The 17,420-nt window shown below is 44.5% G+C and overlaps 1 protein-coding gene across 1 annotated transcript; it reads right to left on the bottom strand.

Moving 5' to 3' along the window:
• Positions 1 to 3,708: 3,708 nt before the first annotated feature.
• Positions 3,709 to 4,656, bottom strand: LOC115457296 (olfactory receptor 1509-like). The gene has a single exon (XM_030186720.1). It carries the CDS (start codon positions 4,654 to 4,656, stop codon positions 3,709 to 3,711), a length of 948 nt encoding a protein of 315 aa, XP_030042580.1.
• Between the last annotated feature and the right edge of the window lie 12,764 nt (positions 4,657 to 17,420).

The raw sequence follows: 17,420 nt of genomic DNA, 5'->3' as shown, positions 1-17,420 counted from the left end.
CAGCTTGTGTCCAGTAAACAAGAGGTGTTAATCTTCTGTTAGACAGGGTGTCTCCACAATGTCTTAGAGTTTTTATAGAGGAAATATCCAAATTTGCTCATTTATTCAGGTTCTTAATGCAGGATAGTGCATTAAGAACCTGCTTGATTGTCCTGGAACCAGCTTGATTGTCCTGGAACATCGTGACCTTATCAGCAGCTTGTGCCCAGTAAACAAGAGGTGTTAATCTTCTGTTAGGGTGTCTCCACAATGTCTTAGAGCTTTTATAGAGGAAATATCTGAATTTGCTCATTATATTCAGGTTCTTAATGCAGGATAGTGCATTAAGAACCTGCTTGATTGTCCTGGAACCAGCTTGATTGTCCTGGAACATCGTGACCTTATCAGCAGCTTGTGTCCAGTAAACAAGAGTTGCTATTCTTCTGTTAGACAGGGTGTCTCCACAATGTCTTAGAGTTTTTATAGAGGAAATATCTGAATTTTCTCATTATAATAAATACAAATCAACCTATGCATCCAGCTTTTCCTACATAAGCACACAACTTTGTAACGCATTACCAAAAGCCATGAAAACAACTTATGATCACCTAAACTTTCGGAAATCATTAAAAACTAACCTGTTCAAAAAGGCATACCCTACCGACCCAACTTAAATGCCTGTACCCTGCAACACAACGAAACCAAAGCTCGTAATGGACATATAATAACTCTTCCTCTCTACGATTCCCTAATGTGTCTATACTCACGAACCTTATTCTACCACAACATTACTGTGTTTGTTCATACCGGAATTGGCGAACGCCTTTACGGTACTATGTAAGCCACATTGAGCCTGCAATAGGTGGGAAAATGTGGGATACAAATGTAACAAATACATAAATAATCAGGTTCTTAATGCAGGATAGTGCCATGCATGTAGGACCATGTATGTTACGTAAGTCCATATAGACACATGGATGGCTGAGCATAATGCTTATAGTGCTACAGTAGTGCTTCAGTAGCTTTGCTCCTAAAACTGTTAATAGGCAGAACCAACATTTATGGGCATAACTTACAGAATTCTAGAAATTATGTGCCAAAGAGCGGCATGTAAGTGCATAATATTTTATCCCCTATTGACGAGGTATTAGTGACCACCTATATGTAGGTGTATTGATGCCAGTTTCCAATATTATTTAGTAATGACACAGGTGCTCAGTGGGCTGCATCTTAGGTGTCTTATTTGTGGCACCCAATATTTAAATTACTCTCTTTCCGAATAGTATCAGGATAGTCTGGGGCAGAGCCAGAGTGAAGACAGAAAATGTCAAGGTAGCAATGCTATTCAGTACCATTATCTGGATAACTATTTGGTAAAAGCTGTCCTAAGTTATCCAGGAAGATACCAAGATACTGACCCTGAACATTACTGATATCCAGATAACTGAAATAGTCAGAGGTTTAATCAAATATTCAGCACCGATATCTGAAGAGCATCTGGATCTGAATACCCGGGTAAATGTTTAAACACTGCAGCCAGCATTTTTTTTAAAATGCTAACCGTAAATATTGACCTGCAAGTCTTGAATTTATTTATATTTTTTCAGTGGCATTCCTAGGGTGGCTGACACCCGGGGCAGATCGCCGATGGCCCCCCTGGTGAAACCACGGAGACCCCCCCCAGGGTGCATCTATACCTGCTGGGGGGGGGGGGGGGCCCGCGCGTATTTCGGCAATGCTCGTTCCCTGCTCCCTCTACCCCGGAACGGGTTACTTCCTGTTCCAGGGCAGAGGGAGCAGGGAACGAGCGTTGCCGACAGACGCGCGGCACCCCCCCCCCCAAGAGGCAAAATGACGGACAGGACCTCCCCCCAGTGAAACGACACACCCTCCAGATGCATCTTTACCTGCTGGGGGGGGGGGGGTGCCGCTAGCCTGTTGGCTTCGCTCGTTCCCTGCTCCCTCTGCCCCGGAACAGGAAGTAACCCGTTCCGGGGCAGAGGGAGCAGGGAACGAGCGTTGCCAACAGACGCGCGGCACCCCACCAGCAGTGTGAACCCGGGGCGGACCACCCCCACCGCCCCCCCTTGGTATGCCACTGTAGTTTTTGTACCATTTGTATCCCACATTTCCCCACATATTTGTAGGCTCAATGTGGCTTACGTAGTACCGGAAGACGTTTGCCGGCTCCGGTGACAGCAAATACAAAGTGATATTGTGGTAGGGTAAAGTTCATGTGGCGCAGTCACATTTAGGCAACGTGCAGCGGAGGAGTTGAATTATGTCCATTTCGTACTTTAATTTTGTTGTGGTAATGAGTTCCATAATTCTGGGCAGGGCCGGTCCTAGGGTCTCTGGCGCCCCCTGCAGACTATCAGTTGGGGCCCCCCATCTCCTTTCTCTCTTCTCCCACCCTGCCCCTGTCCAGCGATTCTCCTTTGCCCCATCCCCCTCCCATTTATGGCCACCTGCCCGCCCTCTTCTCCCCCCAACATCACCCTTTTTTTTCTTGCCACCCTGCGTGGCTTAAGTCTTTTTTAAAATTCACCTCCGTCCCAGCGGCCACATCATTTCAAAGCCCTGCCTGTCTCTAGCCTTCCCTCCCTTCGTGAGTTCGTTCCCGCAGAGTCCCGCCCTCGAGGAAATGACGTCAGAAGGTGGGATTCTGCGGGAACGAACTCACGAAGGGAGGGAAGGCTAGAGACGGGCAGGGCTTTGAAATGACGCGGACACTGGGACGGAGGTAAATAAAAGATTTAAACCCCCAAGGGTGGCGTGGTATGGCGGTGCAGTGCCGCCCTTGAAGGCAGGCGCCCCCCTGCGGTGCTTACCCCGCTTACTGGGTTTGACCGGCCCTGATTCTGGGGCTTGAACAGATAAAAAAATGACTGCGTCTGGTGTGTTCGTGATGTATATCTCTATAGTTAGGGACACTGAGGCGATGGTGTTGTGCAAATCTAAGGGGACACGTGGGAGCATATGGGAGTAGGTAGCGAGCTAAGTATAGCGGCTCGCTGGAGAAGCAGATTTTGAAAACTAATAGTAGAATTTTGTACGTTATATCAAGTGAGGTATAAGGAGAAATTAGATCTTACCTGCTAATGAAAGCGGTATCCTTATTCTTCAACTGATGAATTCGAGAGAACCCCCCAGCACCCCTAGATCTAACTTCAGGGTCTTAGAACTAAAGTACTACTGAATTTGGAAAAATAATTTTAATAAAAAACACCATCAATACAAGTATAAAGAACATATATTTATATAAATTACAGTTCTTTGTTACTTTTCTCAAACAACAGTATAATTCATTCAGCTTTATTACACCCAGGGCTTTTTTTTGAGGGGGTACTTGGGGGTACTGAGTACCGGCACCTTTTCCATTGGCTGCTAAAATTGACCCATGGTCCTCAAGTTTTAATGAAAGAGCTGAGACTCTACACACCAATTCTGCCTTGTCATAGGTTCTGGGACTGGTTGCAGGGGGCCTGGCTATTGTGGGGAGGGTCCCTCAGTGATTACCCCCACCCCTGAAGGGTGGCCTAACATTTGAGTACCGGCACCTTTTTCACTTGAAAAAGTGCACTGATTACACCTGTCAAAAGAAATTCTATTAAAAGAAAAATATCAAGGTAAAAATAGCCATAATTTTAGAACAGATTAAAGAGCATACATTAAGCAGCGAGAACAGATGATTTACACAATGATGTCTTTCTTTAAATGGACAAGAAATCAGTTCGTATGCATAGCATGAAAAGTACATTTCCTACCTACCAGCTTCCTCATAGCTTTTTTCACCTTCTCATTTCTGAGTGTATAAATGAAAGGGTTTAACCACGGGGTCACGATGGTGTAAAAAACAGACAGCAGTTTCTCACCCGGAATAGTCGCTGAAGGTCTCAAATAGATGAACGCACTGGGGCCGAAGGTCAAAGCAACCACCATGAGGTGGGAGGCACAGGTAGAGAAGGCTTTCCGCCTTCCCTCGTTTGAGTTCATTTTTAAGATAGCGGAGATAATGTAGGTATAAGACGTGATCAGCACCAAGAAAGAAACAAGGGCTAAGGATCCGCTGTTGAATATATCGGCGGTTTCACTGAAAAAGGTGCTAGAGCAAGCCAACAAAGATAAGGGGTGGGTGTCACAAAAGAAATGATTTATCTCATTAGGACCACAGAAGGGCAGCTGAATTGTTGGTAACGTCTGTGCGAAGGAATGGATCAAACCACCTACCCATGTAGAAATCACCATCAGGATACAGACTCGTCTGTTCATGATTGTGGTATAACGCAAAGGATTGCAGATGGCAACGTAGCGGTCATAAGCCATCAGGGTCAGGTGAAAGCATTCTGTCCCCCCCAATAAGTGCAAGAAAAATACTTGAGCAACACAGTTTCTGAAAGAGATGGTTTTGCTCTGCGAGAGAAAGTTAGCAAGGGATTGAGGGACAGTGACTGTGGAAAAGGACAAATCGATGAAGGACAGATTGCTGAGGAAGAAGTACATAGGAGTGTGCAGCTGAGAGTCCACATAGATGGTTACCACAATGAGTTGATTCCCAGTTATGGTGAGCAGGTACATCAATAGAAAAAATATGAAGAATGGTAACTGTAAATCTGGATTGCTAGAAAGTCCAAGGAGGATGAATTCTGTGACTCTGGTTTCATTCCTGACTGCCATTCCTTCTGCTTCAACTGTAGGGAAACAGAAACACAAGAGATAATGGAAAGAAAAGATAAAACGAGACAAATGCTCAGAGAACATTAACATGCTATAGAAGAACTTACTGAGTTTCTGAGTCATGCTCTGTCCTTTAGTCCTTTCCAAATCCAGATCGTTACATATCCTGCAACTGAATAAATATTCTTTTGGTGTTTCCCAGCTTAACCCTGTAAATGAAGTACATAAGTAATGCCTCACTGGGAAAGACCAAGGGTCCATTGAGCTCAGTGTCCTGTCCACAACAGCGGTCAATCCAAGCCAAGGGCACCTGGCAAGCTTCCCAAACGTACAAACATTCTACACATGTTATTCCTGGAACTGTGGATTTTTCCCAAGTCCATTTAGTAGCGGTTTATGGACTTGTCCTTTAGGAAACCGTCTAACCCCTTTTTAAATTCTGCTAAGCTAACCGCCTTTACCACATTCTCTGGCAACGAATTCCAGAGTTTAATTACACAAAACGTTGAGCGAAGAAAAAATTTGTCCGATTTATTTTAAATTTACTACACTGTAGTTTCATTGCATGCCCCCTAGTCCTAGTATTTTTGGAAAGCGTGAACAGACGCTTCACATCCACCTGTTCCACTCCACTCATTATTTTATATACCTCTATCATGTCTCCCCTCAGCCGTCTCTTCTCCAAGCTGAATAGCCCTAGCCTCCTTAGTCTTTCTTCATAGGGAAGTTGTCCCATCCCCGCTATCATTATAGTCGCCCTTCGCTGCACCTTTAAATTTAGGACATGACATTTTAGCACTTAAAGGACTGAAAATGACAAGGTGGGTAAACAATAAAGATGAAAGCAAATACAGAGATACTTACAGCATATTATTTGAAGAGGTTATCGCATGAATGGATGATTTCTGCCTTGCTCATTTCCAAATAGCAAACATAGTCCTGAAAATTACCACAAATAATTTTTAGGTTCAGTACATTCAGAAGCTCTGGAGAATAAGTAGGTCTCTGCCTCAGCAGCTCTGCCAACAGCTTCAAGCTGAAGGCTTTCTCCAGCAGGAAGCAAAGTGAGGAACTTAAACTATATTTGGGGCTCTTGGGATTATAATCTTAGGAGGATCTCAAAAGAATCAGTAATCTAAACCACTTTACCATTTCAACTATTTGCCAGTACATAAGTAATGCCACTCTGGGAAAAGACCAAGGGTCCATCGAGCCCAGCATCCTGTCCACGGCAGCGGCCAATCCAGGTCAAGGGCACCTGGCAAGCTTCCCAAACGTACAAACATTCTATACATGTTATTCCTGAAATTGTGGATTTTTCCCAAGTCAATTTAGTAGTGGTTTTTGGACTTAAGTACATAAGTAATGCCACACTGGGAAAAGACCAAGGGTTCATCGAGCCCAGCATCCTGTCCACGACAGCGGCCAATCCAGGCCAAGGGCACCTGGCGAGCTTCCCAAACGTACAAACATTCTATACATGTTATTCCTGGAATTGTGGATTTTTCTGTGGAAATACAGTAGTTTAAAACCTCCGTGGATTAATCTGACATGAAAAATCGGTTGATTTTCATTTTCTCACTATTTTGCCTCGTCAGAATTCAAAGCATATCTGGGTTTTTTTTTCAAGAACAAGAAATTAAGGGGTCCTTTTACAAAGCCGCAGTGAAACGTAGCCTGCGGAAGTGAGGATACGTCTTTTGGGCGTTCGCTGGGCCACTTTTTCCTGTGGCTGGGAAAAAGGCCATTTTTTTAATGGTCAGGGAAATGGGAGTGCACAAAAATTAAAACTAGTGTATGCCTATTTATGGCCTAAGCCCTTACCTCCAGCCACTGACCTAGCAGTAAGGGCTTATGTGCGGTAACCATGCAGTGTGTGCTAAGATGGCTGTGCTACCGATTACTGCCAGGAAAGGGGGAAAGGGAATGGGACTTATATACTGCCTTTCTGTGGTTTTTCCAACTACATTCAAAGTGGTTTACATTATATACAGGTACTTATTTGTACCTGGGACAAATGAGGGTTAAGTGACTTGCCCAGAGTCACAAGGAGCTGCATAAGACATACTGGGACAGACCAAAGGTCCATCTAGCCCAGCACCCTGTCTCCAACAGTGGCCCATCTAGGTCACAATCACCCGACAAGATCCACGGAGCAAAGCATTTTGTACTGCTTGTCCCAGGAATAGTGGGTTTTCCCCTACGTCCATTTAATAACATTCTATGGCCTTTTCCTTCAGGAAGCCGCCCAAACCTTTCTTAAACTCTGCTAAGCTAACCGCCTTAACCACATTCTCCGGCAACGAATTCCAGAGTCGAATTATGCGCTGAGTAAAGACAAATTTTCTCTTATTTGTTTTACACTTAGTGCACTCCAGGTTCATCGCATGCACCCTTGTCCTAGTATTTTTGGAAAGCGTAAACAGACGCTCCATTTCTATCTTTTCCACTCCACTCATTATTTTATATACCTCTATCATATCACCCCTCAGCCACCTTTTCTCCAAGCTGAAGAGCCCCAGCCGCTTTAGCCTTTCCTCATAGGAAAGTCGTCCCATCCCCTTAATCATCTTTGTCGCCCTTCTCTGCACCTTTTCCAATTCCACTATATCTTTTTTGAGGTGTGGCGACCACATCCCTTTCCTAATAATACCTAACATTCTATTTGCTTTCTTGGCCGCAGCAGCACACTGAGCAGTGGGAATTGAACCCAGTTCCCCAGGATCAAAGTCTGCTGCACGAACCACTAGGCTACTCCTCCCTTGTAGGAACGCTCCCTCTGTGGTACAAAATGGAAAATAAATGTTCTACCTTGGGATTCGACTTGCGCCAAACTCAGAATCACCACCAGGTGCACGTACTACCCTGGCGGTAGAGCAGATTTGGTTCACGCTACCCATGCATTAACCATCCCGTGCCTTTGCAATAGGGTTCCTAAGTCATTTGCAGAAAACATATTTGCGTTCTTTCTTAGTCTATGTCCCTTAAAGTCACAGCAGAGTACTCTGCACCTGTTTTTACCATTGCAGCTAGTTTAGCAATCACAAGTGGGAGGCAGACCCCCCCCCCCCCCCCCCACCGCGGAAGTCCCACAGCACTTGGTTGCCTCTTGGAATTGAAACTGACCTATTGATGCACCAGCCTCCGTGGTAGGAACGTTAGCTGAGGACTCCCACACACACAGTAGTGGGATTTTGATATGACGTCGAAGTCCGACTTTTTGCAAAAAAAAAAAACGTCCAAAATTTGCATAGGAAAGAAGGTCATTTTCAAAAAAGAAAAACGTCTATCTTTTTTGTTTTTCCCAAAAATACTGTTTAGAACAAGGTTTTGTGCTTTCGACGTTTTGGTTTTTTTGGTCCATTTTCAAAAAAAAAAAAAAAAGTCCAAGTGAAAAATGTATGAACACAAGCCATTGGGATGTAGGAGGGGCCAACATTTTTAGTAGACATCCCAGGAGATAAATGGACAATGAAGTGGACTTCAAAAACACGCTCTCACTGTTGCTGCCTTATCTTGTCTGCTGAGTACCCCAAAACTCTCCCCAAACCCACTAACCACAACTGTACGTCACTAGAATCGCCCTTATGGGTGAAGGGGGCATCTATATTATTATTATTATTATTATTATTATTATTTGTTTCTTTTTTATCCCACATTTTCCCACCCATTTGCAGACTCAATGTGGCTTACATATTACCGTTAGCGGCGTTAGCCGATTCCGGTCTTAACAAACACATGGTATGAATGAATACAAAGTGATAATGTGGTGGAATGAGGTACAAGTAGTGTTCGTTGCGGTCTTTGGTTTATATTGCGTCGCAAGTGTCCAGGTTTTTTCTGTTGGGTTGGTGGGGTATGCTCTTCTGAACACTTCCGTCTTTAGTGCTTTCTGGAAGTTTAGATGGTCGAACGTAGTTTTTACTTCTTTTGGTAATGCGTTCCTTATTTGTGTGCTTATATATGTGGGTACAGTGGGTTTCCAGTGAGTTTTGGAGGGGTCAGAGTTTCCACCACATATGTGTCAGGTAGAGGGAGATAGGGACCTGAGTCCCCCAAGCTTTGGTGCACTGCACTGACCGCTAGACTACGCCAGGGACCTGCTTGCCGTTCTAATAGACCTGGCTCTAACATCTGAGACTGCCAAAGAGGGTGTCATATTTTTATTCATATTTTTGGGGGGTGGGAGGGAGTCAGTGACCACTGGGAGGGTATTGGGGGGGGTCACCCCTGATTCTCTCCAGTGGTCATCATGTTTTGGATTCTTCTTCCCTGAGTGCATCACTTTGCTTTTGTCTGCATTAAATTTCATCTGCCATTTGGAAGCAAAGTCTTCCGGTTTCCTGTAATTTTTCAGTCTGCATGTGTTTTAAGAACCTTGAATTGTTTTGTGTCACATGCAAATTTTAATCACCTCGCTCGTCATTCCGATTTCCAGATCATTTAAAAATATGCGTTAAATAACACTGGTCCCAGTACAGATCCCTCCATTATTCACCCACCTCCATTGAGAAAGGAGCAAGGAAAGTTCCACTTTGCAAAAGTAGAATGCATTTATTGTGATTACTCTTTCATAACTGCATCTTTTTGCTTATATAGTGTGGCAAGGCTACTGCCAGGGGGGCTAGGATGAAGCACTTAGACCCTGAAATACAAGTACCAGAAGCCATTGCAAGGAGGGAGGCAGAGAGTAATCTGGAAACAAGGGAATGGATTCCCAGCTCCAGCAGAGGGAGCCAGTGGGATAGCCAGGCTGAGCCTATAATTTCATCCCCCACTAGGGGGAGGTGGAAGGAAGAAGCTCAGTTCCCCTGGATACACAATCAATATACCATACGGCCCAGATGGAATAGAGAGGGGCCTATGGAGTGGGAAGAAGATGATTGGATGGATTATATGGAAGGAGGAAGGAGAAGCCTCTATGGAGTAGGAGAGTTCCAAGGCAGGGATGGCCAGCTCCTGAGGGTTTGGAAGGGTGTTGGAGGTGAGAGTAACCTGCTTTATTGAAAGCCTGATGTATTTGGAAACCTGCTTCATTTACCTGCTTTATTGGAAGCCTGACGTATTTGGAAACCTGCTTTACTTACCTGCTTTACTGGAAACCTATGTGGTTGGAACCTGTTTGTTTGGGGGATAACCTATGTACTGAAGTTTGTGACAGCTGTTATTGGCTTGATAATAAAAATCGTTTGACCTAGCCACTGTCTGCAATTGTGGTGAGATCTGGAAAAACTGCTGGTGGAGGGCTCCATCTTGCTGGGAAGCAGTGGACCCTTTCACAATAGTGCAAGGAAGTCTTACTTACCGGTCACTGAGAAGTTGGGAGTTGCCTGTTAGAGAGCCAGGTGGTTAGAGCAGTGGGCTGTGAAAAAGGGAACCCAGAATCCAAATCTCCTTCTTCCACTTCTTGAGATCCTACGAAAGTCACTGAAGGCCCCTAGTTACTAAGGTAACTAAAAAGTAGCCATGTTTAGCATCGCTGCAAAATGACTCCAATTCATTTTTGTCCATTAATGGCCATGTGTTCGTTTCCCAATTAATGTATGGCCATTAGCCCAGGAACCCTTACTGTCACCTATTTTGTAGGTGGTGGAAGCTTCCTTGCTAATCCTGCGCTAATCGGTTAGCATGCGCCAATGCTCACATATTGATGGAGTAGCGCGGGGCATGCCTACTCTCTGCCTGCAAACACTCTCCCGTGTTAAAAAAAATAAATGGCCCTGTTTCCTAAGCTTACTATAGGTGCGCTAGCGTTTTTAGTGTGTGCTAAAAATGAACGTGCGCTAATGCTAGAGATACCCATACAAATATATGGGCGTCTCTAGAGATTAGTGCACGCTAATTTTAGCACACAGGAAAAAACGCTAGCGCGCCTTAGTAAACAGGGCCCCAAATGTATTTTTTAGCGCGTGGGAAGCGCGCACCAATTCTAGAACTACCTGAGGACACCTGAGTGAGTGCAGGACGTCAGACTCACAGAAACAGAACGAAGCCTTGCGCGGGAAGAAGAGGACCTCGGCTGGCGGGGGTTGGGGTCCCCCGCCAGCAAAGGTAATCAACGGCGGCGGTGGGGAAGATTGGCAGCGGGAGGTGGGGGTCGAAAGGGTTATCGGTGGGGGTGGGGGTCAAAGTTGTTGGTGGCAGTGGCGGCGGTGGGGGGGGGGGGGTCGGCGACGCCAGGGGAGAGCTAAAATGTGCCCCCTTACCTCAGGCTTTGGACCCCCCCTCACACCGAAATCTGACTAGGCCTCTGTAGCTTCCCTTACAGAAGTCACCTCATAAACGTATTGCTCTGGAGGGGTTATTTCTCTCTAACCCTGCAGTGTGTTCGAGGGCATAACTTTCTGAATTTGGCTCAGCTTCTTGTATGGGGTCCTATCAGGTGTGTCTCAGTGTGTGCCTCAGAGCACAGTAATACACAGCAGAATCCTGAATAGAAGCAGCTGAAATCCACAAGGGAACAGTTTTATTCTCGAAATATAAAATCGTAGAAAATCGATCTTCAGAGTACTTATTCTCCTTAGACATGAACCTGTAAACAATGAGAATGGACTCTGGAGGCTGGTTTGGATACTGTCTGTACCAAAAGAGATTGGGGCTGTTATCAACTGTGCTAAAATTACAATTCAATTTTGTGCTCTCTCCTTCTGTAACATCCAGTGTGGCAGGAGATTGAAATACTCTATCTCCTTCGGCAACACAAGTTCCTAAAAATATAAAGATGGTAGATTACATTAGGTTAAGATAATAATTGTAAATCCATTTCAAAATGTTTTATTACAGACAAATGTACCAAGCTTTTTCCCCTGTACACCCAAAATGTGAAAAATCTTTTGGTATATCATATAAAAAGAGATATCAGTATAAGTTTTATAAGTACATAAGTATCACCATACTGGGAGAGACCAAAGGTCCACGAAGCCCAGCATCCTGTTTCCAACAGTGGCCAATCCAGATCGCAAATACCAGGCAAGATCCCCAAAAAGTACAAAACATTTTATGCTGCTTATCCCAGAAATAAGCAGTTGATTTTCCCCATGTCCATTTTAATAACGGTCTATGGACTTTTCCTTTAGGAAGCCGTCCAAACCTTTTTAAAACCCCGCTAAGCTGACCGCCTTTACCACATTCTCTGGTAACGAATTCCAGAGTTTAATTACACGTTGAGTGAAGGCAAATCTTCTCCAATTCATTTTAAATTTACTGCTTTGTAGCTTCATTGAATACCATGGACAAAAGAAACAATGATTTTTTTTTTGTTACATTTGACTAATATGCTATCAAATCTGTAAATCGGCATAGATTGTTCATAAACAGTACTGACATTCGATATGGCAATAATTCTGTGGAGTACTTCAAAAATACATATTTCAGTTTCAAATCATTGCATTTTCAACTTACCCAACAGTAACCAAAAGATCAGGAAAAAGAATATCATGATGTCTGTGCTCAACTGATCTCCCTGTTTAGTTTTTCAGAAAGTCGGACTGTGACCTGCTAGTCATCTGTGTAAGAAAAAAAAGTTCAATTTTGCACAAGTAGGATGTGGTGTGTCTATCATGGCTAACTTTCCCGTCACATCATGTAGCTCTCAACTACTGCAAGGTGAGATGAAACTTCCTGTTGCAGATGACAAGGGTAGGAGCGCCCTTTAGAGAACAGATTGAGAAAAACACAAAATAATGCATTTCAGACAAAACTGTGGTTTAAGCTACTATCTGTTTCATCCTCTATGCCCCCTCTTTTACAACCCCCCCAAGGGGCCCTTTTACAAAGCCACGTAGGCGCCTGCCCGCACCCAATGTGCGTCAATTCGGAGTTACCGCCCGGCTACTGTATGGCCAGTGCAGTAATTCCATTTTTGACGTGCATCTTTTCAAACTCACTCACAATGCCAAACCTCACTTCCTAGTTCAAAACCCTTACCGCCCTGGACAACACACATCCCTGGCCATCCCCCCACTGGAACTGTGGTTCCTTAGTGGAGGAGTGGCCTAGTGGTTAGAGCACCCACCGGTCTTGCAATCCAGAGGTGGCCGGTTCAAATCCCACTGCTGCTCCTTGTGATCTTGGGCAAGTCACTTAACCCTCCATTGCCTCAGGTCCAAACTTAGATTGTGAGCCCTCCTGGGACAGAGAAATATCCAGAGTACCTGAATGTGACTCACCTTGAGCTACTACTGAAAAAGGTGTGAGCAAAATCTAAATAAATAAAGTGTGCTAAGGTTCTGTAGTTCCCATATGTTAATTACCCAAATTCATCTGCAGTAAATTCAATGCTTGCCTGTTCCTTGCAATCTGCCATTCATTTAAAACAACAGAATTTCTTTGTAACCAAGGGTTAAATATAAGCACATTCCCTGCCCCTTTCAGCACTTAATAGTTAAGTTGGAAAGTACCAATGTACTAGCTACTAAGGTGCCATGTTAACTGTTAATGCACATTAATTGCCGCAATAATAGCTAATGTAGCTTAGGGGCCCTTTTACTAAGGCACGCCGAAAGGTCAGTGGTGTACCAAGGGCTGGGTGATGGGGGTGGTCCGCCCCAGGTGCACGCCGCTGGAGGGGTGCAGGAAGCAGCCGCGCGGCTGTCGGCTCCGCTGGTTCCCTGCTCCCTCTGCCCCGGGGGAGGGATGGACACCGCTGCACCCAGTGGGGGAGGTGCGCAGCGGCGATCCACCCAGGTGGCAGCCGACCAAGGATCGCCACTGCAAAAAGTGGCCTGTGCTAGTGTAGGTGCGTACTTTGGATGCGTGCGGGTCCATTTTTCAGCGTGCCTGGAAAGAAGACCTTATTTTGGAGGGGGGGGGCTGAAAATGAATGTGCGGCAAAATTGAAATGAGCAGGTGTTCATTTTAGGCCTGGGACCTTACCGCCACCCATTGATTTAGTGGTAAGGTCTCAGGCGCTAACCAGGCGGTGAGCATCAGTGCACATACACTGCCGATTACCGACCGGTTAATGCCATGCGGTAGAGATACCACATGTTTTGGACGCTTGTCAAAAAGGGAATTAACTCCCGGGGCGCATGGTAGCCGGGCAGTAGTTCCAATTTGACACACGTTGGACACGCTTAGGCGCCTACATGACTTAATAAAAGGGCCCCTTAGTAAATTGTGTCTTTAAGCGCCTATTACCTTTGGCACAACTCATGGGCGTAGCTACGTGGGGCCATGGGGGCATGGGCCCCCTTAGATTTGGCCCTGGCTCCCCCCCCCCCCCCCGCTGCCAACCCTCCCCTGCCGCCATCGGGTACCTTTGCTGGCGGGGGTCCCCAACCCCCCCAGCCGAATTCTTCTCCGGCACAGCCGCATTGCTGATCTGAAAGAGCAGGCTTCCGTTTCTGTGAGTCTGACGTCCTGCACCTACAACGTGCAGGATGTCGGACTCACGGAAACGGAAGCCTGCCCTTGCAGATCAGCAACGAGGCCGCGCAGGCTTCTGTTTACGTGAGTCTGACATCCTGCTCGTACAATGGGCAGGACGTCGGACTCACGGAAACAGAAGCCTGCCTTTGCAGATCAGCAATGCGGCCGCGCAGGCTTCTGTTTCCGTGAGTCTGACGTCCTGACATCGGACTCACGGAAACAGAAACCTGCCCTTGCAGATCAGCATTGCGGCCACACAGGCTTCTGTTTCCGTGAGTCTGACGTCACTCACAGAAACAGAAGCCTGCCCTTGCAGATCAGCAATGCGGCCACGCCGAAGAGGACTTCGGCTGGCGGAGGTTGGGGACCCCCGACAGTGGCAGCAGGGAGTGTTGGCGGCGGCGGGAAGAGGGGGTTGAAAGGGTTGGCGCTGGGGGGGTCAAAGGTGGTGGTGGCGGCGGAGAGATCAAAAAAGGGGGGCTTAAAATGGCGGAGGGGTGGGTCAGCGGCACCAGGGGGGCTAAAATGTGCCCCCTCACCTCGGGCTCTGGACCCCTCTCCCGCCAAAGTCTGGCTACACCCCTGGCACAACTTAAGATTGCAAGCCCTCTTGGGCAGGGATCAAGCTCCTGAACCTGACTGTAACTTCCCTGAAATGGATTTGAAAAGGTAAATAATTAAATTTAAATGTTTTATTTGTAGCTAGTGGAAAAGAATTGATTTAGGGCCTCTTTTATCAAACCATGCTAGCGGTCCTCGGTGCGCCAATGCCACGTGGGAACCGCTAGTGAGGCTTGATAAAAAAAAGCCCTTAATGTTTTAATATTAAAGTTGTATTTTTCTATATTCTCTATATTTTCAGTTATCAGTTTTCTTTCCCCCTTTTTGTAATTTTCAAGACTGACATATTTGCATAAGATTATTTTTCCTTTTGGAAGCTGCTTTTAATTTACATTAAAAAAGAAGCATTATTCACATTTTTTGATGGAAGCAGAGAAACAGGAAGTACCGATTCAGTTATCCAAGTTATTTATTTATTTATTTAGGTAAAACACTTTAGAATAATCAATTAACAAACATAAGATAGTTTTAAGTTACAAATAACAGTTGCACTATAAATTCATCTCCAATAAAATCACATTTGTAAAGGATCAATGAGCAAAATATAACAACACTTTGATTCCTTTAGTTTACACGTAGGACAAACTATAAATAAAATTCTGTTTATAAAGATGTGGTAGCGTTTTTCGCTCACGCCAACTGTGTAGATGCCCATAGGAATATTATGGTCTTCTACGTGGATAGCACGTGCTAATTTTTAGTCTACCCTAAAAACGCTAGCATGCCTTTGTAAACAGGGCCGTGAGTTTTGTTTTGTTTTTTTAATCATTTTTATTGAGTTTTCAAGAAACTTTAAACCAATATAACATACAACAATAAAACCAAATAGATAAATGTGACAATCTAAGTATAAATATAAAAATCTGATCTCTAGGAGATGCTGATGTTTTGATGTAATGATCAAAAGGAGCCCAATGCTTCTTAAAAGTAGGCAATTGACGAAATTTAAAAGCTGCAGATTCTTCAGGTTCTTCACAGTTTCTAATAGTACAAAGACGACTCCACCATTCACAAAAGTTCAAATGCAAATTATTTTTCCAATGAAATACTATAAGTTGACTGGCTAGAGCCATTATTAGATCAAAAAGGTTTTTGACATTGATCCTCAAGTGTAAGTTTATGGGTTGAAGAACGAAGTATTATCACATCGTATGTCAAACTAACAAGCGAGGAGAAGCGAATTATTGAACATATTCTTTTCCATATTAATTTCCAGTAGGTGGACACATGGGAACAATCAAAGAGTAGATGCTTCAGGTGACCAACAGGAGCAGAACGAGACCAACATTTTGGAGGAGATAAGTTTCTGATATAAGCAAGATACACAAGAAGATAACTTCGAAAAGTGATGGTGGAGATAAGGCATAGTGCAGAAGACAAATGGAGTGAGAAGGTTCAGATAAGGATGAGGACAAAGGTCCAATGGTCCAGTCCGAATGAACTTCGAAACTCTTCACATCCAAACAAAGCCATTAAAGACACATCTGTATATTTATTTATTTATTTGTTGCATTTGTATCCCACATTTTCCGACCTTTTTGCAGGCTCAATGTGGCTTACAGTATGCCGTAGTGGCGATCTCCATTTCCGGAATGAAAAATACAAAATGGTACTGCATTAAGTTCATAAATGGTAGAGTAAATTATAGAGTAAATGAGATAATCAGTTCATCTCCGGCGTGAGAAAGAAGGTGGTAGTGCGTTAACGTTCGTTAGTGACAGAGTGACTGAAGCAGTCAGGTATAGAGAGTTCGGTTTTGTCTAGTTATGGGAGAGTTTCGTTGTCTGGTATTTAGGATGGATCATTGTGGTATTCCTTTTTGAACAGGTTGGTTTACCAGACTAGAGCTACCATACAATATTTATACTTTAAGGGACCAAGTAGGGTCCTATGCATGCCCAATGTGTGCCAATTTGGAGTTACCGCCCGGCTACCATGTGGCTCTTGTGGTAATTTCATTTTTGCCATACATCCGCTACGCACATCTGAAAAATAATTTTGATTTTCTGATGTGCGTCAGCTACACACGTCAAGTGGCATTTTACGTACATAGGTCATTACCGCCCAGTTAACGCGTGAGACCTTACCACTAAGTCAATGGCTGGTGGTAAGGTCTCAGACTCAAAATGAACGCGCGTCAATGTTTATTTTGCCGGAAGTCCATTTTTGGCAAAAATTTAAAAAGGCCTTTTTTTTACAGGCGCTCTGAAAAATGGATCTGCGCGAGGCCAAAACCCGCGCCTATACTACCTCAGGCCATTTTTCAGTGCACCTTAGTAAAAGGACCCCTAAAGCATTACAGGGTGAGAGTGTTTTTGATAACAAAAATTAACGTACAATGGAAAAAAGTTTAATTAGTCAATACATATATAGATTGTCTCACGTTTAGTGGAGAGGGAGGGGGACAGCAACCACTGGGGAATTACAGAGGGGGGCCATGCCTTAATCTCTGCAGTGGTCAGTTGCTCATTCAGAGCATCTTTTTTTTTAACCTTAGATGCAACTGAAACAAGTCTAACATAGAACATCCTAAATCTAAGACTTGGACGTTTCTTCCTGTTTGATTATTGCTGTTGAACGTCCTGTTTTGGGGGCCCTCTCTAGTCAGGCCCAAGACATGCCTCTTTCCTGCCTCCAACACCCCTTGTTATTTGGATGTTCTTGGTAGATAGATGTCTTTTGGGGGCATTTTGTAACATCTATGTGCTTTGAAATGAGTTATAACTCCCACTTTCACGTAGAACAGCATAATTCTTCGAACTTTGCTATATTAT

This window comes from Microcaecilia unicolor, chromosome 14, assembly GCF_901765095.1.
Source record: "Microcaecilia unicolor chromosome 14, aMicUni1.1, whole genome shotgun sequence".
NCBI classification, from domain to species: domain Eukaryota; kingdom Metazoa; phylum Chordata; class Amphibia; order Gymnophiona; family Siphonopidae; genus Microcaecilia; species Microcaecilia unicolor.
Note: the sequence above shows the minus strand (reverse complement) of the source record. Positions and strands in the feature narration are given on the sequence as shown.